Source organism: Cyprinus carpio, chromosome B24 (assembly GCF_018340385.1).
Source record: "Cyprinus carpio isolate SPL01 chromosome B24, ASM1834038v1, whole genome shotgun sequence".
NCBI classification, from domain to species: Eukaryota; Metazoa; Chordata; class Actinopteri; order Cypriniformes; family Cyprinidae; genus Cyprinus; species Cyprinus carpio.
Window position 1 is genome coordinate 11,806,645 of NC_056620.1, and position 23,101 is coordinate 11,829,745.

The following is a 23,101-nucleotide window of genomic DNA, read 5'->3' on the forward strand; positions in this document are numbered from 1 at the left end:
GGTTGTTTAGTAATTTTATAAGGGGCAGCTCAAATGTTTCAGCGATTTCGAATAAGTTTGTGTCTAATTTCTTTAATGACACATTAAGCCAACTGTTTAGTTGACATTTTAGTAAAATGTTTTCTTTGCATGCACGATAAATTGGCATAGCTTACAAAAAGTCACGGCGGAAGTAAAGAGATCTATATATGCCGTTGAAGTTCTACCACAAGCAAAACACTGCACGACTGCTCCACTAAATAATGGAAGGCGAAAATCTGCTTTCAAGATGATTTAGTAAATGTTGAACGACGTTCAATAACAAGATGCAAACATCTCGTGGGACGCATACATTCTAAACATAAATGGGGATAAACATCTCTTGTACACACGTGCACAAAGAACAATTTCATGACTTTAAGTCCAAAGTTTCTATCGTGTCTATGAAAATCACGAGGCACACTTTAAACACGACTCGCTAAACAATCCCTGTTCAACTCGAAACTAATCTCCATTTACATTTCTGAAACAAGCATAAATATAGCGAGTTGTTATTTTATGCCAACATTATGAATAGTTCCTTCCCATCTCAAACACATTCTTCTTTCAGAACGTATGAGTTGGTACATGCAACTTGAATTTACAGGTTGGGGGTGGGCTGAAATAACCTTTCACCCTGCCGTGTCATATCTGTGTATGTGCCTGCCCCTGAATTACCCACAAGTCTTTGCGCAAAAGAGAGCTCGTGAGTCGTGCTTTAGGCAAACTCTTATTACTTCTACACCGTACCCCCCCAAAAAACACGTCGTCCATTGCACCCTCTCTGTTGGACATTCGTTACAGACCTTATCGTTAGCCTATGCCCCTTCATGTGAAAAAAGCCAACAACGCCTATTCTTAAATATAGGTTATTTAAAAAAGCACATGTAATATTATATTAAATATTTTCATTAGACTGTTTAGATATAAGCTATGAGGTTACTGACTTTCATAGATGCAGTATTCATTAGATACAGGATAAGGGATGATGCTATAGAGGCATTTTAGTAAACTAACCGAAACAAGTTGTTAGATCTAATTCAGGAGGATACGATATTAATCTTTTGTGGATGTAAATAACCCTGAAGAGCGTTATTGGGTCTATAAACCTACTGGCCTACACATCATTAAACTATAGGTGACAACTTATTTCAAAATACATGTCAAGGCTTTGTAAACTTTTTTTGAAGCACTAACTTAATCTCTGATAAAAAAAATACATACAAAAATACATACAAATAGTACATATAGTAGTATAGTTTGATTTAAGAACATTTGTCTAATATCAGCTAATAAATCTTATCATGTGTTTAAATGAGAATTTTCTTTTTGCTTTCGATTTTACAGAACCATATATTGGTTTGCGACAACACTACCGCTATCAAAATATCAACGAAAATAAATTGTTTATTGCAGCGTATGTCAACTCAATTAGCTGAACTTGATGTTGTATAAATTAATCCAACATTACAACTCAACATTGCCCCCTCACCCACCCCCACAATAAATTGCTCCAAGTCCGACAAGCCTCACACACAACCCCAAACTCTAGAGTGAAAAGAGGCTAAAGCAGGAAAACCCACCAAAGGACTAATTCTATAGACTACTACATCATTTCATTTCATATAGGAAGACTGCATATAAATTAATAAAAATTTCGTATTATTAAACATTGAACGTTATGCTCAGTGTGTAAAGTTAATTTATGCAGCCTAACTGGGAATGTTCTTGCATTAATATTGTACTGCGGGGGCAGCTTGCTTTGAATAACAGGTGGGCTACTCACCAAAAATTCTGATGGACATCATGACAGGTCCAAATATCTTTGACAATTACCCAGTATCATTCAACGCCAAGGGTTGTGAGCCATAGCAACTGCGGAAGTGCCTTAACCAACCCTAACAGCTGATTCTGGTGTTGTGCACCAAACACACTTCAAAATGTTATGAATTCACAGCTAGATTATGGTCATTTTAGACTGACCTTATCCAAAAACGCCGAATGCCAGCGAGCTGCTTTTCTTGAATTAAGCTCATAAAGAGTCAAAATAAAATATCCTAAATTAATGTTATATAGCCTACTTATTATTCAAGTCACAAAGGGGACAACGTTAAATGGGACGATAAGTGCCAACATTAAAATAAAAACAAACAAACAAACTAGTAATATTCATATATGAGCGCCTCACCTTATAACTTAATTTCCACAACGTATAAGAAGACGAAGTTTCGTGCTGCTGGAGCCTATTAAAGGGTTCGTGTTGTGTAATGGGGACATGGAAATCGGTTGGGTTAAGGTCTATGCCAAAACAAATCGGTTCAGATTTGGTTTTAAAAGAGTTCATTTGCACGTTCACAAATTTGGCGAGTTAAGACGTAAAGCAGAGCAATAAAATAAGAATGATATATTGTTTACTTTTTTCACGTTAAACAGCACTTTCGTTTTCATGGGCCCAGTTGTCATAGCCTAAGCAAGCAGCTTTTGACGTTAATAAAAGCTAAACTGAAAGCTACCTAAACATTTGTTAGTTTTGTTTAATGTTGACAGTAACCTCTCAAATTTGCCTGAAAAAAAAAAAAAAAATAGACAGGCAGTTTATATGCCCAAAAATATGTAAACCAGTCATATAGCCTACCCTGTGGCATTATTATTATTATTCCCTGTGAGAATTGTATCCAGCACATAGCCAATAGGCTAGGCTACTATGTAAATATCTTAGTACAGTATCTAAACTGATGAAATTAATGGGATATACTGCTTCACAATTCTCATAAATCTGTTATTCTTAGAATAAATGAGAATGAGCATAAATGAGCACACTCATTAATTCTGAGGGCAAAACTCCACTGTGTGCATCATTTGCCTTTATCTTAAATAACGTTTAAATAAATATGATAGCCTATATAAAGATGGAGTTTCGGGGTAACCGTCTGAGGATAGCCTCATTTTGACCTAAATAACAAATGTGAACAGAACCTGCTTAATGAGTGTGTAAAGCAACGTCGTTTCAGTGTAAAAACAGAACTCCCAGAGGATCATACTTTGTGGTAGAAGTGTAGTGCACCGTTGCTCGTCCCCTGCTCGCGGTCAAATCCAATGGCGTTTGCCGCGTGGATCAAACAGCCCCGCGAAGCCTCTTCCAGTCCGCTGCCTCCTCCGGGCGACTTTCCGCGCATGCGCGCGCGCCTCCACATCCCGAGAGCCTTCAGTACGGGGTTTGTGTGTTGAGCCCAAAAAATACCGCCTTCAACAACAACGCAACTGAAATATGGCTTTTCATCGAAATGGGACATAAAATACGGCTTTCAGGGGAAATAGGGATTCGTGAGACAAACGCCCGACCGCCTTTTTGTTGGTCTTTGTGCGCTGCCGATGGTAGATGGTATCCAGCGAGCTGTATCTGGCAGAGGAAGACGACGACTCGGCGAGTAATATGAAGGAGATGATCGGAGGCTGCTGCGTTTGCTCGGATGAGAGAGGCTGGGCCGAAAACCCTCTAGTCTACTGCGACGGTCACGGCTGTAACGTCGCTGTCCACCAAGGTAAATATAAGCGTCTCGACATCTCTAAACTGTTATATTTCTTGAGGGACGGGTTATTCGAGGCTGGTGTTTTGCTAAGTTCCCTTCTGTTGTGGTTTGAGAATTAGCTTAGCATAACCTAGCCTAGCTTAGCTCAACCGAACAGGCAGTATGACCTAAGTTTAACCGCTGCAGCGTGTTTGCGTTATTGGGATGACAGTTGAGAACTTTAAAATATTTGTACGGTTAATTCGTGGTGTTTTTAAGATGTGTTGGTTGCTGTGAAGCAACGGTTTGCCGAAGGCCCGTCGGAGTGCTAATGTTATATGTTAGCACCAGCGCTACTCGGCTGTAACAGCATGTCGCTCATGGCTTTTCATTATCTTCACAGTTTCAGGACCAACAACGTGTCAGTCACAGCTATGGAAACAGAGATGAGTCACACTCAGACAAACTCTGTAGGTCATTACAGATATGTTGATAACACTCATTTATGGCTAGTCAGCAAAGCCGTAAACTAATTCCGGGATTCTTAACAGGATCTTGACTGTTTTCTGCGCGTGTAGTTGTTTGTCTTGTGTTATTTTAGGTTCTATGACGCTTCAAATGACATATTCACATACATAAATACCTTGGTTCGAAGAAAGTTGTCCTTTTAGGTAACTAAATGGGTGCAGACAAGTGAAAGAAAAACTGAGCAAACAATTGCGGTTAACTTGTTTTGTTTTAGATGTAAAGTAGAAATCTGACCTGTCATTGAAGATTGCTTTTTCTACATTGGGATCCTGTTGTGATCATTTCTTTTAAGAAATATTTTTTGTTGTTGTTGTTTTTTTTTATCATTCATGCCGTGGAAATAGTTGGATGTCTTTTTAATATTTACTTCTTGTTTAACTTAGTTTAAGCTTATATGTTCAAATCAGATAATCCTATAACTAATAATATCCTATAACTGGTGTCTATTTTGTTAGTTCACTGAAGATGATCCAGTACAAATGGATCAAGTTATCACCTATAGACTAACAGACAGATGTTAGTGTTTGGATATGCTTCTGATAAAGACGTTTTTGTATTGGCTGACTGTTGTGAGTTTGTTGCTTATCATTGATCTTTTCTGATAAGTGGAATCATAACATTTATTTGCGTTGTGCAAAAATACCTATAAAGCAATGATTGGAATTCTTGCGTCTATCTAAAGTATTTTATTCAGGGTATGATTTTTATCCTCCACCAAACTTAAATGATTAATGATTAGTGTTTCACCAGCTTTTTTATTTTTCCAGTCCAAATATATAAAATATATTTTTTTAAATATGTAAAATTGAACAAACACGCAAAGGCCTTTGTAAGTGGACCAAAAAAGATTCTCTTTGCAGTCTTCCCTGGCCTTGATAGTGAACTTGACTGACTGTTTTTGGTCCACTTCACTTTTCATTCACACTGTTGTCTGTTTAGAACTTAGTTCAGGTTGTCCCCAAAATTATAAAATACCTATTATAAGTGAACCTCAGTATTCATGTATAAGACTGAATTCTGTGGAACCGGTGACACAAGAAAACATGGAAACTTCCCACACGCTTTTGTTCTGCAAAGTGCTCATGCTACATTTTGTTTTGTCTGTTCAGCAAGATACAATCATACATGTTTTTTTTGTTGTGGTCTTTGCATCTAAGCAACAGCATTTCCTGTCATGTGTCAGTTTGAGATGTTACAAGTCACATGAGTTACCCACAACTGTGCAAAAATCACACACATTTGGCTCATGGCGGGTGTTAAATTCATACCCTGATGTTGATGCAGTAGGACTACATATCACACATTGCTTAAAATATAATTTTTAACACTCTCACATGTTGATCTCGAAACCTGACAGGACAAGATAATCAAGCTGTCAGATTTACAGTAGTTGGAAGCATGTCTTTTTAACTGATCTGTCCTTCATTCCTGTTGTTTCAGCCTGCTATGGAATTGTCCAAGTCCCCACCGGACCCTGGTTCTGCAGGAAATGTGAATCACAGGAACGTGCTGCCAGGGTGGTGAGTTTCCTCATCTTTATATAAATCTTTCAGACTATCTGTTTTGCTGAAGTCCAGATCTCCTTCCTCTTTTTGTATATTGTGGATTTGTTTACAGTTTCCATTTGACAGATGATATTATTTATAATTGATACTTTGAACTGGTTTTACAGATTTCACTTCAAAAACTGTGGTAGCCAGCATGAGGGACATATTATAATAAACATGGTTGAAGGCCAGGCAAAGGACATTTAGGCATTCAGGGAAATTCCCTGTGATCAGCCAGTTTTATCTTGATCAAAATACAATGCATTTAAGGTCAGCGTGTGCATGGAATAACTTCATCTTTTCTTTTGAAGTTTTGTCTATGAGCTAATGCTCTAATGTTAAAGGGATAGATTGTCCAAAAAAATAAATATAAGTTATTTTTTACTCAACCTTGTGTTGTTGTAATGCAGTATTCCCTTCTTTCTTTTTCAGACCACAAAGGGAGAAATTTAAAGAAATATCCTACTTGGCCATGTAACGGCAGGGAATAGCAGCCAGTGTTTTTTTTCGAAAAAGATGCAAAAGTATCACAGAATAATCGCAAGTAACACATGCCATATATTCCAAGTGTTCTGGGGATCTACAATAAAGTTTGGTGAAAAACAAACTAAAATTTAAGGGTTTCTCCATCAAATATCCTGACTTTGGCTGAGACTCTAAAACATTTAATTTCAGTTTGGTTTTTGCCAAACTTTATTGTATACCCCCAGAACACTTGGAATATCCGATATTGTTAGGTAGTGTGGGTCCATTCTGTAATATGCCTAATTCTGCATCTTTTTTTAAAAGCTTGATGCTGGCCACTATTCTCTGCCATTTATATAGGTCAGCACGAGACGGACATTTCTTTAGATTTCTCTCTTTGATGACTTAATTTTTATTTTTGGTTAACTATCCTTTTAATGATGCATCAGGCACATGAAATGGTGAAGACATCACATACTATTTATCATTTACATATGGACTATTCAAAATGTGGACAATTATAAATAAGTATGTTCTTAACATTTCATCAGTATTTAGTTTGAATGCAGTTTTAGGATATTTATTAAGACCTCTAGAAGCAAATGAACTAGCCAGTTCCATACAGAGTCAGTCACTATAATCTTCTCTATGCACAATGGCACTATTGCACTCTGGGATAGTGTTGAATGCGTCACTTGTTTACTGCAAACAGATTATCAATGGTGGTACTTACATGGTCACCTTTTTAACATTTAACATCATTCATAAAGTGTATATGTCTGGATCAGGGGTTGTTGCAATCATGTATTTTCACAATATTTAATTTCATGGTCTTGTATTGATAACTGTATTTTTATGTATTCATGTGTGTGTTTGTATCATGTAATTTTGAAGCAGGTTGTCCTTGTGAGACTGCAGTTTGTCTATGTGATCTTTTAAAATGCTTAAAGTTTTTAGACTTTGCACTTGAGATGTTTATAAAAACCATATAACAATTCAGAAATCATAGCGTCTGTGGGCTGAAGTGCTTAACCGTATATCACATATATTCCAATGTGTACTGAACAAACACCTGGTTTGTATGAATGCCATGTATATAAAACCAATATGACTTGGCAGGACTCTTAGGCCTGTAAGTATAACAGATGTTATCAGACTTAATAGTGGGCTATTACACAACTTTTTTTTTTACTTGTCTGAATGATAAGAGGTTTGAAATATCATAAGCTGAAAATATCAGAATTGTACAAAAAGCTTCTTTATGGCTCAGGCCCAAGTCTGTCCACAGTCTAGCTTCAGAGGTCATATGTCTTTTTTATCCATTATTCATTTAATCACTGTTATTTCTGACATTATTTAATCACTGGCTATCTGTGGAGCAGTTTGTATCATGTGGTAACATAGTGATTACATGAAAATAATAACTATTATGTTATATATGCCAATACATATTATGCTTTTTTAAAATACGTTTTCACACGATAAATATAAGTAGAAAATTTGAAAAATATCAGAAATAATAGTATACAGTAAATAATAGGGCTGCAAAAAAAAAGATTATTTTGATAATCGATTAATCTAACGATTATTATTATGATTAATCGACTAATTGTCAATTATTTCACTGATTTATCAGTAGACTTTGATTATTCAGCTTTTGCAATTAGTTAAAATATTGAGTTCTACATATTCTAACAAATAAATAAAGGTAATCACTTCAGCTTTTGAAAATCATATTATGTAATTACAATTATTATACAATTAATATATATAAATAAATATATTAGCCACAAAATGAGATGACAGACAGATAAACTCTCTCATTCACCATTTAGTTAGCCATACGAAAAAGTCACTGAATGACATCATTTTGCCTAACATATCCTTTTGTAAGTCATATGGATATGAAAAACAGTATGAGACCCTTTATTTTTGGATAAACTTATTTTATTCAAGCACAACCTTCACAACATAATCTCTCTTAAAATATCTTATAGGGTTATGATTATCAAAACAGTCCTGAGCTAGATCAAGTTTTGATTTCTGCCAACCAAACCATCACTTTAATTAAATAATATTTTTTCCCACTTAATAAAAAGATTTTATCATTAGCTAGATTCACACTGGAGAGCTGCTTTATAACAAAAAATCAGGTTGTAATTCTAACTGAAAGCGACACTGTCTCTGGTTTTTCATGTTTAATACTGTAAAGCTGCTTGATTTAAGACTATCTATTCTATTCCATAAAGTACTAACGTTATATAAATAAATGTGACATGATTTCACTGGAGTACCGAACTTCAGAGCTTGCGCAAACATCCATATTGCTGTCTTCTCTTGAACGCCATTATTGCTGTAAATCAGATGTGTTTTAGACTGCCTTTCACACAGTGGTCAGTTGTTGTGTTTATTTCGTTATTGAGAGCAAAGTGTGCAGCAATGTTTACATAACCATCCAAACGCCACTCATTGCAGGTTCGGCTCTTCTGTGAATTACAGTCTGTCTTCTCTTGAATTGCATCCAGTAAGGCTGAATTAATATTCCAAACCACGTTATTGCAGGCTCTTACATTGGACCATATTACAACAAAACAAATACGGTCAAAAAAAAAAAAACGACTACTCGACAACAAAAATATTTGTCGACAATTTTTTTTTTTGTCGATAATTTTGACTAATCGTTTCAGCCCTAGTAAATAAGACATTCAACTAGGGCTGCACGATTAATCGCATGTGATTGTCATGCAATTAATCGTGCAGCCCTACATTCAACAAATTCAGTAAATTCAACATCCTTGTAGAGCGATGAAAAAAGATCTGTTCATTTTTAAAACTGCCATATTTGAGGAAATGCCTCTATTTGTTTGAATTTTTTGCTACATGTTTATAATGTGTTGTAGTCAATGTTAGTGTCCTACACAATGACCCTGTTTCTTAAAACATGCTGGAGCTTAAAATAAATGCCATTCTTGTATTTATTTATAGAAGATGGTGGTTGAGGTAAAGGAAACATGAATGATCAGGATAGGCAAAGTTGTGTTGGCAGTTACAGCAGTTTCCTTTGAGAGCTCTGCAATCTGATGGCTGTGCATGTGACTTGCGTGAGCTGTCAGGTAGCCATGAAACCTAAGTGGCAGTTTAGAGCAAAAGAATAGTGGGTCACAAGAAGGGGAAACTTGTTACACAACCCATTATGTAGCCATTTTTGTTGAAAGATCTGGATTCATGCCAAAACAAGGCGTCCCACATAAAGCCTTTTATGAGGTTAGAGACATTTTCAATGCCAACTGCTCTCATTCTGAAAAGAAACAGGACTTCCCTATTTTTATCCGCAGGTTTGTCACATGTATAATATTTTTGTGGCCTTTTTGCCACTTCTAACAAAGATTTGTGAAAACCATAGCTTACTGGAGCAGTTTTAAAACTAAGCCCTTTCCCAAAATAATTATGAAACCAAATTTCTGCATTTGTCCTCATTCCTCCACATACTAAAAATGAGCCCTGCTCTGCCACTTCATTCCTAAAGATTAAAGGGTGGAGGGGGAGAAAGCCAAGCTGGCAGACCCCTGAAGGAGGAGGACTGTCCTACACCTGTAACAAAGAGGAGGAGGACAGCAGACTGAGCAGAAGTTTAAAAACTTTGAACATAGTGGTATGTGGCAAGTAACGGCATGGTTCCAAGCACAATGTTATGCCCAAATATCTAACCCTGTTCAAGGCTTTACAGATGAGTGAAATTATGTCATAGTATTTATGCATGTGTAATAGACCATGTATCAGTGCCCATTTCTTTAGGACACTAAAGAAATTAGAGGTATTAGCTGTCTTTATTCCATTATTCATCTTATATTCACAGGGTTTTATTTTCTTTTCCTGTCATTTGTTTCAGAAATATGTTGTCCAAACCTGTTTTTCTCCTATAGCAGAACAGATCCTATTTTATCCTTGAATATAGAAGAAGCTCTTCAGGGATTTTTTTTCCAGCTCCAGTCAACTATCAAAGGCTCTTGTCTACCGTTTCATTGATCAGTTTTGCCAAGATCCTCTGTTCTCTGGTTTAAAGAGGAAAAAATGATGTCTGACCCTTAAACTCTGCTTTAGTTTGATGTCCATGTCAGAAGTAGAGTTCCTGAAAGCCTTCAGAGCTTGTGTCTGGCCCACAGATGCTTGGATGAATTGTGGTTTCATGTATTTCTCTTCTTTTCACAGAGGTGCGAGCTGTGTCCCCACAAAGACGGAGCACTAAAACGAACAGATAATGGAGGTAAGACTGTTTTTATTTTGCATTTGCTGAGGAAAAACATCTCTAGCATTAGGTCTACTTTAAATGTTATTGACGAGAATAGACTGCAGTCAATCATTTGCTAAATATAGGCCAGTAGCGTAAATTATGTTAGACATGGCAGCCATTGGGAACACACATGGCGCTGTGCATGGTTTTGTAATGCTTTATATTTCGCTTTAATTTTTTGATGATTGAGTGTGTTTAATGTACCAGTTATTTAATAAAATCTATGAAGAAAAAAGTAAGTTAAGTCAGCCCAGTTTTATTGTGAGGTGATAAAATGATGGAAGCTCTTGAGAAGAACACATGCTCTGATGAGGATGACACCTTTCTATTTTTACGCCTCTAATGAAAGTCATAGTAAAAAAAAACAATGAAGTGAATTGACTTTCTCTTGTATGCAGTATTTCACTGCTATCCTCTGGCAGTTTTAATTATCACAGAAATGTTGCTTGTCAAAAGGGTTTATTACCATATCTCTTCAATAAGCTGTTAATTAGTATGTCTCACCTAAACGTAATTTAATTTGGATTTCAGGAAAACATTGCCATGAATAAATGCAGAGTTCTGATGTATTTTTAATGTTTCTTTTTCTAAAATGCTTCTAAACTTCATTTGAACAAGCCAAAAGTTTTATGTAATTTTTGGAACATAATTTTATCTTTTTTTTTTTTTTTTTTTTTTAAAGCAGTTGAGTAAAGGGGGTTAGGAAGTGTGCGTGTTTATCTCTCTCACCTTGTTTTTATGGGTGGGCGGTCTCAGCGGGGTCATTGTGGGGCTGAGAGGAGTCTCCTCTTCTTCATGCTCCGGGTTCACGGCAAGGGCAGCTCAGAGACTGTAAACATGGCATGGGACACAGCTGCGGGACCATGCCCCATCTTTAGGGGTGGTGAGCTGTTTAACGGCCATGAGGGAAACATCATTGCCCCAGGCTTACGATTTAGCTGTTTCAGACCATGTAATCTCCTTTTTTTGGCCTGAATTTGAAAAGGCTTTTGAAATTCTTCGTGATAAACATTCCATGATTTGCCATTATTTATGAGTAGGAGTGAAGATTTCTGAAACATAAATTGTAGGAAGTATTTGTTTGGACCAGCAATGATCCCAGTAGTGAGATGTAGGTGTGCATGATGTGCTTTTAAGATATCTATACATTTCGGCCAACTGAGGAGTGAAACTCAGCAGCAGTGACCAGACCAGCACATGGAGAGGTTTTTACAGGTGTTGCTTCTGTTAAGTTATGCAAACACAAGAATAATCCCAAATGAAAACACTTGAGCAGGGAATATACCTGGCCTAACACCATGTGTAAAAACTGAAAAACGCATCCTTCTTCACGTGGAGCATTCAGACCAGTTTTTGCCTCCCTGGTATAACCTTTCAGGGTTTTTTTTATTTTTATTGTTGCTTTTGTCCAAAATTTGACGTATTCTTTCTAACTTGAATTTGAAAAACAAGATTATTTGAGTGCTTTATGCTAAGCTAAAGACATCTTTGGCAAATTGTTCTCTTTTTACGTTTGCCACCCTTCTGTCAGAGGGGTTTAGAAGTTCTTTGGGGTGTGCTTGGGTTTTATTGCCTGGTTTTATAGGCTTCTGCTGGATTCTTGGAGGGACTTCAAAACAACAAAAACCACCTCCCTGTCCCTTTAGGCTGGGGTCAAAGACAGTTCATGGGTTCACCTTTAAGTTTAGGCCTGTTATTGTGCCCTTACGCTGGATAAACAAAACTCATTTGTTGACTTCTTTTAGGTTCATTTCAACTTGATATCAGTAGCATCTGCTCTCCTCTAACAAACATATTGCAGTATATGGTTATTAAATCTAAATCCTCACAGTTTTGTGGTCGAAAGACAGCTGATGTTGGAGATAAGATTTAGTAGTAGCCTGAAATTATGATATAATATTTATGTATTGTGCTTGTGATGACACCCTATGGTTCAACACTTGGTCTAGACACTAGGCAGGAGAGAATATGCCTCTGCCTCTTCCAGTCCTGGGTGTTTCGTCTTCGCGGTCACACTCAGCCCACATGCTTTAATAAGTGTTTTTCACACTGAGGAGGAAGCCAGGCGTGCCCCATAAGCACGACTATGAGAAAACAAATGACCATGGTCTCGAATAAATTTGAAAACAGAAAGATGTGTTGAATATAAGAGCCTCCTATTTGGCATTATCCATCTTTTTAACATCTTAATTTTAAAAGAAAATCATATTATTCAAAATAAGTAAGAACAACAACAAAAGTAATTTATTTAAATAATTTTATTAAATTTAAAATGTTATTTGATTTTTTTCATTCATTTGTTAAAAAAAGCAATTATATATATATATATATATATAGTATATAATTATGCAGTAACCCCTAAACTATATATACATATAAGTTTTATCCAATAATAATAAACCAACAATAATTTTAGCCAACTGTTGTTGTTTTTTTTTTTTTTTTTTTTTTTTTTTTTTTTTTTTTTTTTTAACCGAGTTCCATCTTCACAGCAGGTTTGCATAGAAATAAAGGAAAAATTAAACCTTAGCCACTTTATTTAACATCTACTGATCATTTGTCATGTGTCTTGTTTAGGTTGGGCCCATGTGGTTTGTGCTCTTTACATCCCAGAAGTGGAGTTCGCCAACGTATCCACCATGGAACCCATTGTGCTCCAGTCTGTCCCTCATGAACGTTATAATAAGGTAAGTTCTCTAACCACTGAAAGACACATGCTGATAGTCTGGATATCAATGGAAAAACAAAGGCTCAACATAAGGGCCTCATAAATCAGCTCAGCAATATAAACAGTATGCATGTAAGGAGTTTAGGTCTATACTGTGAATGTGTTTTCTTAAGGGACCAAGTGCTACATTCATCAGTCTTACATAAACATAGAATATTGCTATAAATTCTGCACCAAAGCTGAGATCCATGTTATGGGAATTTACACTCAAGGTCCGAAATGAAAAGAACCAACCATATTTATTTGTCATTGGATATCCTTATTCATCAAGCCAAGTCACCTTTATTTATATAGCGCTTTTAACAATACAGATTGTGTCAAAGCAATTTTACAGTATCAAATAGGAAAATAGTGTGTAAATGCAAAAGGACAGTAGAAAACATTAAATTTTCAGTTAAAGGCGGTTCAGTGATGTCATCATCCTACTTAGTTCAGTTTCAATATTTGTGCAATCAAGTTGATGATATCGCTGGAAATTAAGTGTCCCCAACTAAGCAAGCCAGAGGAGACAGAGGTAATCAGAGAATTATTTTAAGTTGTCATTTCCAAGCCTGAAAAAGTATTAAAAGTCATGAGTGAATATTAATTTGTTTATTAAATACTTGCAGGTATAGGTTTATAATACTGACGTCACTGAAACTAAAGACTAATTGCAAAGTCCAAATGTTTAGATGTTAGCTTAAAACTTTTTCGCTCAACCATGAATGTAAAGAAAACAATGTTCAATCAAGTACTAATGGGATATGCCATCATGACACCATTCTTTCATTTTTCATTTGAAAACCTAATTATGTTTTGTTTTCTATGGATGCCCTTCAATGCAGTAGATAAGTAAAATACAATCAGTTAGTGTTATATGATTTGGATTCAGTACTGTGTCTGATGACTCGCAGGACTAAGGAGCCAAGTTTAATCTCATGCTTGAAATAGTGGGTTTAAAATCTGGGATAAAATAGATTCAGCTCTGTTGGTAATTGAGTCCTCACTGTGAGCCAATTTAAAATGGCATGGTTATCACTTGCCTAATAATCGAGGCGTTAGGAAGGGCGGCTTCTGAGAGACTTGTTAAATTGGTAGAGCCTTCACGCTGAACAAGCTGTGGGCCGTGCAGCAATGCATTATATACCATAATAACTGCTTTCTGTATGTGAAGAATCACTTTGGTGACTGTTTTTTTTTTCTATCTAGACATGCTACATCTGTGAGGAACAGGGCCGAGAGAGCAAAGCTGCTACTGGAGCCTGCATGACATGCAACAAACATGGCTGCCGACAGGCCTTTCATGTCACATGGTGAGTTGCAGAGCCCTAATATTCCAGCTATACATCCTTGTAAGCATGTTAATGTCCTTAATTATGTCATCAGTTAAATGGATAGGAATACAAATGTTAAATACAGCAGACTTCCCTTTAATTGATTTGAGACCCCTTTAAATGTATAAAACTAGTTTTTAAAAATGACTAATTGTAATCTACAGTCTTTTTAAAGTTGCTTTTTTTCTGTCTTTGAATATAGCGCTCAGTTTGCTGGGTTGTTGTGTGAAGAACAGGGCTCAGATGCTGATAATGTGAAATACTGTGGATACTGCAAGTACCATTACAGCAAACTGGTAAAAATCTGTTTTTTCTAAACTTTACTGTACTCTCTGTATCACCCTGGCACAAAGCACCGCTGTTGTGGATCCCACAGCATTTATGCTTTTGTTCGTTGATATTGGAGAAATTGTCATTTGAAATTAAGGCATTAAGGACATCCAGGCTGAGTATAAATAAAAGTTGCAGTACCGGAAATCTGAATGGTATCTTTAAGTGGTTTTCAAGATGATGTGCAGATGCATATAGATGCACTAGTGTTCAAAAAGATTGGGATCTGTATAATAATTAAAAAATAATAATAATTTAATACATTTTTCAGCAAGGGTGCATTAAATTAATCAAAAGTAACAGTAAAGACATTTTGCATTTCAAATAAATGCTGGGTTTTCTATTCTGTACTTTCTATTCTTCAAAAAATCCTGATTAAAAACAATTACAGTTTCCATAAAAATATTAAGCAGCACAAGTTAGCTCTTTTCATCTGTAATTAATAATAATAAGATGCAAACTCCTCACCTTTCAGTGAGTATGTTTAAATGGACAACAATATTCAGATTTTAACACGATTAAGACAATACTCTGATTAAGAATCTACCATGTAAACAGATTTTTGATTACCTTAATCCGGCTAAAGTCATAGTCGAAGTAAACACAAATCGAATTAAGACGTGGAGTATTCCTATTTTAGTCGCATTATTGAAGTGCAGTATAAACATGTACACACCTTAATCACATTTTTACTGTCGTGTATGACTTTCTGCCACATTTTGCGACAAGGGGGTCTTTTCAAGGGTACTTGTGATCTTACAAGGGTAAATGAACTGGGGACGGTTGCATAAACTGTTTAGACTAGTCTTAAAAAGTTAGTCATTTAATTTCTTTCTTCAAGACTGGTCATAACTTTTTGAATTCAGTTATGAAAAGGCAGATTGGTCTTATTTGTATTGGAAAGTAAGACTGATTAGTGATTACCTCTTGGCAGCTGCTAGTTGGTCAAATGCTTAAGTTAGAGTCTTAACATGGTGGCTAAGTTTATGCAACTGGTCCCTGATTGATTCAAGAAGTTTTGTATAATATTTTCTTTACTCTTTACTTTAAAAACAATGTCTAAAAAGGGTAATATTTTATGTATTTGAGGTCAGAGATGTGGGAACGGTGAAGAGAGAGAGGGCAAATATTTAGCATTTTAGGTCAGCATTGCCGTCTAATCAGCCAATATTGTCTTATCGCCTGCATAGCACTTCTTTTATAACATGGGATTTTGACCAAAAACTGTATATTCAGTCTGGATTTTTTTTAAACGTTGCAAAAAGATGTTAATGGGCTTTTTTTTTTTTTTTTGTGAAATATTAGTATTGGACATATAATAAAAATATACAAAAATACCTTAAAGTTACTATAAATGAGCATGTAAAGCGAATATCTTTAGAAGAAATTTCATGTGGAGCATGCCTCCGATCCACGCAATGTTCTCACTTTTTTTTCCCCTTACCTGTTTGTATCTCTGAAAAAGAAATTTCTTGAGAACCAAATCAGTAAGAAAGATTTCTAAAAGATCATGAAACACTGAATACTGAGTAATGGCTTCTTAAAATCCAGCTTTGCATCACAATAATAAGTTGTATTTTAAAATACATTATAATAGAAAGCAGTTATATGAAATTGTAATAATATTTCACTTACTGCTTTTATTATGTTTGGATTAAATAAACACTGCAAACACTTAAAAAATAAAATCTTACAGATCCCAGACTCCTTAGAACAGGAGTGTATATGTTGTTTTCCCCATAAGTCACGTGTTTTAATAGTGAGTTAGTATTTGATGGTCATGGTTTGTGTATTTTGCCATTAGTGCTTCATATATGGAGGTATATTTCATGTATTTATTGAATTTCAGACACACTCAAGCTACTGATTTTTACAATCGCCAGTACTTGAATCATATTGAGCACATCGTTGAGACCATGTCATCATCGCTCATTATTGCACATTCAGAATCGCACGTGAACGCACCAGGCTTTCGAAAAAGACACTCCCTCATCTGCAATATCTCTCATTACTCGAATGTCTCACACTCATGGTCCAATTACAGCTGCTGAAAGCTGAGCTGTGGCATAAGCCCCCCTGTCCGGCCCCTGCCGCCCCACCTCGAGCTCCCTCAAACCCTTTAACCCCTTAATCTCGTTGACAATCAACAGCAACTCACTGGACCTTTGTCTGTGGCTCTCCTTTCCTCTCCTTCCCATCATCCCCCCCTTTCCTGCATTTCCCCCTTCACTTAATACCCCTCTCAGAAAAAGAGGGCTAAGGTTTCAGAGAGATACATGGACTGCCCAGTGGCAGCTCTCGGTGACAGCATAATGGCCTGTGGTTTTCTGTCCAGCTTCGCTTGGTCCTCAGTGTACTCTTGGGCTCGGGCGGTTGTGTGTGTGTGTGTGTGTATGCGTGCACGTGTGGCAAGGGGTTTTACTCACTCCAGCCCTAGAGCTACACTGAGCTTTAGAGCCACAGCCCCCTGCTGCTTCTCAGATTTGTGCTGTGTGTGTGTGTGTCTATCCTCCCACTCAACAAAGGCTTCTCAGATACTGCTAGTCCTCTACAGGTCTTCTGAGTAAGGGGCTGGAGGCAGGGCCAGCGCTTTGTGATGTTCTCATAGGGGATTGTAATGAGTTGAGGATGGAGGGCTAGTGATGTTTATTTATACACAGTTTTATTTCATTGAGGCATTCATGACTACTCTGGTTACTGGTGATAGATGCTGGAGTCTTCATGTCTTTTTTCTTGTGTTAGTGTTGTGATTTTATGTATTCATTCATATTTTACAGGGGTTTTTTTTAATGGTTTTATTTGGGCTTTTTAGCATCTTTGGCTTATATATAAATATGTATTTTTATAATCATAATTTACATTTATCTAAATGTACACTACCTTTCAAAAATTGAAAAATGTATACTTTCCGAATGGGTGCATTTAAATTGATCAAAAGTGACAGTGAAGATGTTAATGTTACAAAAGATTTCTGTTTCAAATAAATGCTGTTTTATTACTTACTATTTATCAAAGAATGCTGAAACGATATCACAGTTTGGGTTAAAATATTAATCTGCGCAAAAATGTTTCTTGAGCACCAAATCAGCATATTAGGATGATTTCTGAAGGATCATGGGACACTAATGAAAATTCAGCTTTACCATTACAGAAGTAAATTACATTTGAAAATATTTTAAATGGGGGGGGGTGTAATATTACGTTGTAATAATACTTCACAATTTTAATGTTTTACTGTATTATTGATCATATAAAGACGCTTCCTAAAAACATCTTTAAAAAGCTTAAAATGCCTTCACGCTTTTTAAATGGTAGTGTTTATTTATGTAAATATAATTAAGATATATAATTATATATTTAAATAAATATTTTTTTCCATCTCATTTCCATTTCGTTTGTTGTCGTCCATTGTGGGTATTGCACTATTGTACATGACAGCATGATGTTTCTGCAGGATGTACCATGTCTCCCTGTCAACATGTTAATGGACTGACAGCATCAGCACTGTCTCTTGGATTAATAGTTCAATAGTTGGCTACTAACCCCTGACTTTTCCATGTAGGCCTTTGTTTCAGTGGGCTGCTGGTAAACAAAGACCATTCGGTGACCTGAGGTTTTTATATGGCATTTATTGACAATAGCAGCATTAGAGAGTGTTGACTTCAAAAGAAATGAGGCATATTTTAATTTGAAAGAACTGAAATTGTGTTGTGAGAATATATATTAAGTTGGTCAGTTTAAATGTCACTTTGAATGCACATTTTTATATATATCAGCTGTTTCTGTTGGTAAGAAAATATTGTTGATTTGTATTTTTTTTTTTAAATAGAGAAATTAAATATAATTGAAAGTTTAAAAGTATACTTTAGCTTTCCCAAACTATATTCCTGTAAGTTAAATAGCCCTTGGATGCTGCCATACGGTTACAATAAACAAACCTGCAGACAAATATTCTCATGCATGTTGCTTTTTGACGGAGTAGCTTCTCAAAATACAAAAACATCCTGATTGGTTATCATGACAATGTATTTTTCCTTCTTTCCTTCCGTTTTTGTCTTCTATTTGTTTCCTTTGTCTCAGTAAGGGCTATTTTCATTGTTGCTAAAAAAAAAAAAATAGACAGAAGTAGGAAATAGGAAAAAAAAGATAATTGGACAGACTTTAAATGGTAACTCGAAGTTCCTCTTTCACCTTTTAGAGAAGGAGCAAAGGCCGTGGTAGTAGGGCTCAAAGCTTAAGTGATTCTTCCACTCACTCTTTGGATAAGCACCATGACAAGGAAAAGAAGGTAAGGCAGCCTCCAGATCTACCTCACTTCCTGCCATGTGTGATTGATGCCCCCTCCTCATGACTTCAGACTATGAGGTAAACGCACAAAGCCCAAAACTCTTGTTTGTCCGAAATATGCACCGCTGTGATTAGGTTTGTTTAAATCACACGAGCCACCGTCACCCTTTGCTGCCCCTCATACGCACACTTTTCATATCCCACAAAGCTTTTAAAGCCACAGGAGGGAGAAGAGTGCCTTTTATCACTCAAAGTGATTAGTATTTTGGTGCTGCCACAAATGATCAACATAAAGAGTGCTGTATTCATAGAAAAGCATCCGTCATGGCCATTAGTTCCACAGAGTACGCTTAATCAGTATTGATAGGTAGTGTAGTAATTTGTTCCACTAATTTTCTATACGCAGCCATACCGAATGAAACATGTAGCATTATTAGCCCTGTTCGCCTTCCCATCTAATTCAATTAAGATTAGGCCCTGTAACATGGCCTCATATCAATAAATGTGTACGTACCAGCAGAAGATGATCTGTACTGTGTGGAAAACATCTTTGATTGTGCCTCTGCCTCTATTTTTCTCTTCTTACTGTAATAACGGTGATATCTGAAATACTAATCCAGCAGACCTCATAGTGTGAAATGTGTGGAGGAGCTCATCACATCTGTCGATCATCATTGATAAATTTCTGCCTGTCCCTAGCAGATCCCACATATTTCAAACATTCAGCCTCTCTGCAGCCATCTTAATCAGCGATATCTTACCTGATTTCTTCTTAGGGCTGTCGCAATATTGCAATACCACGGTATTAGAGAGCATACCGCAGAGGAATGCAAGAACCACAGCAACCACGATTTTTGCATGTTTTCTCTTTTCATAGGATTATGCCCTTCTCTTTTTACAGTTCATGCATGTGTAATGAATATTAAATAAGTTAGTAATGATAAAATAATGAGTACTATTCTGATTTGTACAAAGGCTCCTTAGATTTGCACTTAACAAGCCTAAACAGATACCGAATGAGAGAGATCTACTGAGCATGTGTGATTACTTGCAACTCATATATATTTGTGAAAATAGGTTATCATGTCCAAGGAAAGTCAAATCTCTGTCTTAGGATCGATGCATTGCTGGTCAGCTTGAGCCTAATGTGGCGCTCAAAGTTAAAATGATTTCAACAGCATGTTTCATTACATCTCTCTGTGAATGAATCAGCGTTTTTGAACATGTAGTTGAATGAACGGTTTAAAGACTGACTGAAAGCCCATCTGGAACTCACAGGTGGAAAGATCAATAGAAAGTCTCTTGTCCAGTCAGATTCGAGGATCAGAACAAACTGTTATACATATAGGCTAACAACAATCTTATTGTCAGGTTTATGTTCTGTTAAGTGGATCGTTATTTATATGGCGATAATACCGTATACCGCGCTATTGAGTGAAATTTCACAAAAACCGCAACAGCCCTATTTGTTCTATACGAACCAGGTCATTAAAGGTGCTGTATGTAAGTTTTTGACTCTACTAAAGCATAAAAATACCATAATATGTATGCAGATATTTAAGAAACATGCTAAGTTAACACATTTGTTTATCTGAAAAACAGTGTTACAGTCAGTTATTCTCCTTTAAAAATGTGTGTTCTGGGCCTGAATGTCGGTCTCTGTTTTGGTTTGTGATACCCTCCAACTGCCTGTTTACCCAATTGTATTTTGGCACCCTGTGTTGCCAGTTGGTGGGAAACACAGCGCATTTCATTTCAGTCATGGAAGCTGACAAACTAAAGGGGTCAGAGCATCAATCTGGCAACCTGCGTGTGCCTCAAGTCTGAGGAGGAAGGACTGGGTGAAAAAAAAAAAACCCCTCTCCAATATTTAGAATTTGGACTGCAATACCTAGTTCAACCACTCTGTGTCAATCCTACATACAGCACCTTTAAAATGGCTCTCAATGTTGATGAAACGTTTCTTTAAGTGTTTTGTCGCGTTTTTCAGTTTTTGAGATTTGTTGGAAGAATTTACATTTATTTTTTAGATATTTACTATTTATTTAATAAACTCATTTAATAATTCTGCTTAAAGGTGCCATACGACATTACTAAAAAGAACATGTTGTGTATTTGGTGTAATGCAATGTGTTTATGCGGTTTAAGATTCAAAAAACATTATTTTCCACATAATGTACATTATTGTTGCTCTTCTATGCGCCGCATTTCTGAAATGATTTTTACAAAGCTCATTGTTCTGAAAAGCGAGGTGTACGCTGATTGGCCAGCTATCCAGTGTGTTGTGATTGGCTGAGTACCTCAAGCGAGTGACGGAAATGTTACGCCTCTTAACATACTGTGATGCTGTCTCCTGGCACGACGAGACAAAACCAAGCGGCAACCTCCCACTCTCTCTTGTGAGGCCAACACGGAAGTGACTTAAACTGTAATTCGTCAGCTGGCCGCTAGAGGCTGGCTGCAAAAGGGAGTCAGTCCCATAGACTACCCATGTTAAAATGCACAACTTTACGAAAAAAAAAAAAACGTTTACAGCCTGGTTCAGAAAATTATTTTGGTCTATATAGCTAATTCTGCTATTCTTGACAACTGTGAGGGGGGTGCTTTTTTTTTTTTTAACTCATCCTTTAAATTATATTAAGCCTTAAAGTTTTGCATAATTAAGGGCATGGCCAGGTGGCAGTGACAGGTGGATTGCCGCTGCTGTCACCACCGTCGAGATAGGTGGGCATGGTTTTAGCAACCAGCTCCTGCCTTTTTTCCCATTTTCAATTATCCGGGAGTGACACGTGGTGACGCACTGCCAAGATGGCGATGGTCAGCTCCACCTACTTTAGGCTTCAAAAACGCTCTTCGGAAACCTACGGATGAAGTCACGGACACTATGTCCATGTTTTTTACAGTCTATGGACAAAACCAGTAAAACCCATTACAAACGAGGCATGTTGCATTCAGTGGGGACATAATTACTGGTTATAATGACTTATGCTGTGTTTTTACACATTGCATTGTGTATCGCGCCACATGAACATAAAACCATTCCTGCATTTGTGATCGGAGAAAGCGCTACTCTATACTGCTTAAAACTCACATTTGAATCACTAGTGGCAAATTCTTTAAATATAAACTGTACTTACAGGCTGTGAGTCAGAAGCGCCAGACTGTCCTTGTAAAGTTGGAACTGCCCCACTTTATAGAGCAGCCTTTGAGCACAGACCCATTGTAGGCTACTGGTTCAGGAAACAGTCCTCCATAAAATGCGTCACACAGCGTCACACACTAAGGGCTTGAGTGAGGAATGGCCGGCGGACTTGAATGGTGCAGCCAGCAGATTCGACAAAGGAGCAGCCGACGGGCTTGCAGCAACCATATGTGACGACCCTGGGCTGGACTCTGTTTCGTCCATGGTGAAAGCCGAATCGGAATTTTATGAATCGGCAATCTACAGCGCGAAGTTGATGTATTTCCTCAGCAACCAGCACGAATCAGCTCTAGGCATGATGAAGCGAATATTGTCCTCTTTTGGAAGGCCAAGCAAAGTAGTTTCGCTTTCACAACGAAACACACGGTGTCTCCATGACATGACATGGCAGCGGCAGAAACAATACTACAGCGAAAATCAAAGTTACTCCTATCTTTTCGTGAACATTTGGTTGACGTTATGCAAATCTTCCCAGACAGTGACGTTGACATGTGGGGGCGTGTTTAAACAAGGTGTTTTAGTAGGGCATGGACAAGTCTTAACTTTTATAAAAAATATCTCTTTGGATTTGAAACTTTAGTCTTTGCAACTTTACAGATCTTCTTTATGCACCAAGAGCTTGTAACACTCCAAAGAGAAAGGAAAAATTTAAATCGCATCATATGACCCCTTTAATCATTATTATTTACAGGGGTGCACATAAGCAGGTCTGCATGCGCGACCAAAATATGTGCCGTGTGAGGACCAAACCAAATCTCCAGGTTCTCATATGAGAACCAGTCTGAAAAAATTATGTGCACCCCTGATTATTTATTATGTTCTAGTGGTGATATTTTTTTTTAAATAAAGGGAATTTTATGACATTTTATGTCTTTTTTTTTTA

General features: G+C 36.8%; 1 protein-coding gene across 7 annotated transcripts in view; it reads left to right on the forward strand.

The window, feature by feature from the left end:
* mllt10 (MLLT10 histone lysine methyltransferase DOT1L cofactor) overlaps nucleotides 1-23,101 on the forward strand; it is a 50,260-nt gene that overhangs the window by 282 nt on the left and 26,877 nt on the right. For 4 of the 7 annotated variants that reach the window (XM_042751946.1, XM_042751941.1, XM_042751940.1 and 1 more), the window contains exons 2-9: nucleotides 3,398-3,560; nucleotides 5,496-5,575; nucleotides 9,594-9,719; nucleotides 10,277-10,331; nucleotides 12,936-13,045; nucleotides 14,275-14,378; nucleotides 14,602-14,695; nucleotides 18,928-19,017. In XM_042751946.1, the coding sequence (XP_042607880.1) occupies nucleotides 3,398-3,560; nucleotides 5,496-5,575; nucleotides 9,594-9,719; nucleotides 10,277-10,331; nucleotides 12,936-13,045; nucleotides 14,275-14,378; nucleotides 14,602-14,695; nucleotides 18,928-19,017 (822 nt within the window). The remainder of the gene's footprint in view (nucleotides 1-3,397; nucleotides 3,561-5,495; nucleotides 5,576-9,593; nucleotides 9,720-10,276; nucleotides 10,332-12,935; nucleotides 13,046-14,274; nucleotides 14,379-14,601; nucleotides 14,696-18,927; nucleotides 19,018-23,101) is intronic. The other 3 variants (XM_042751943.1, XM_042751944.1, XM_042751945.1) reach the window with 3 other exon arrangements.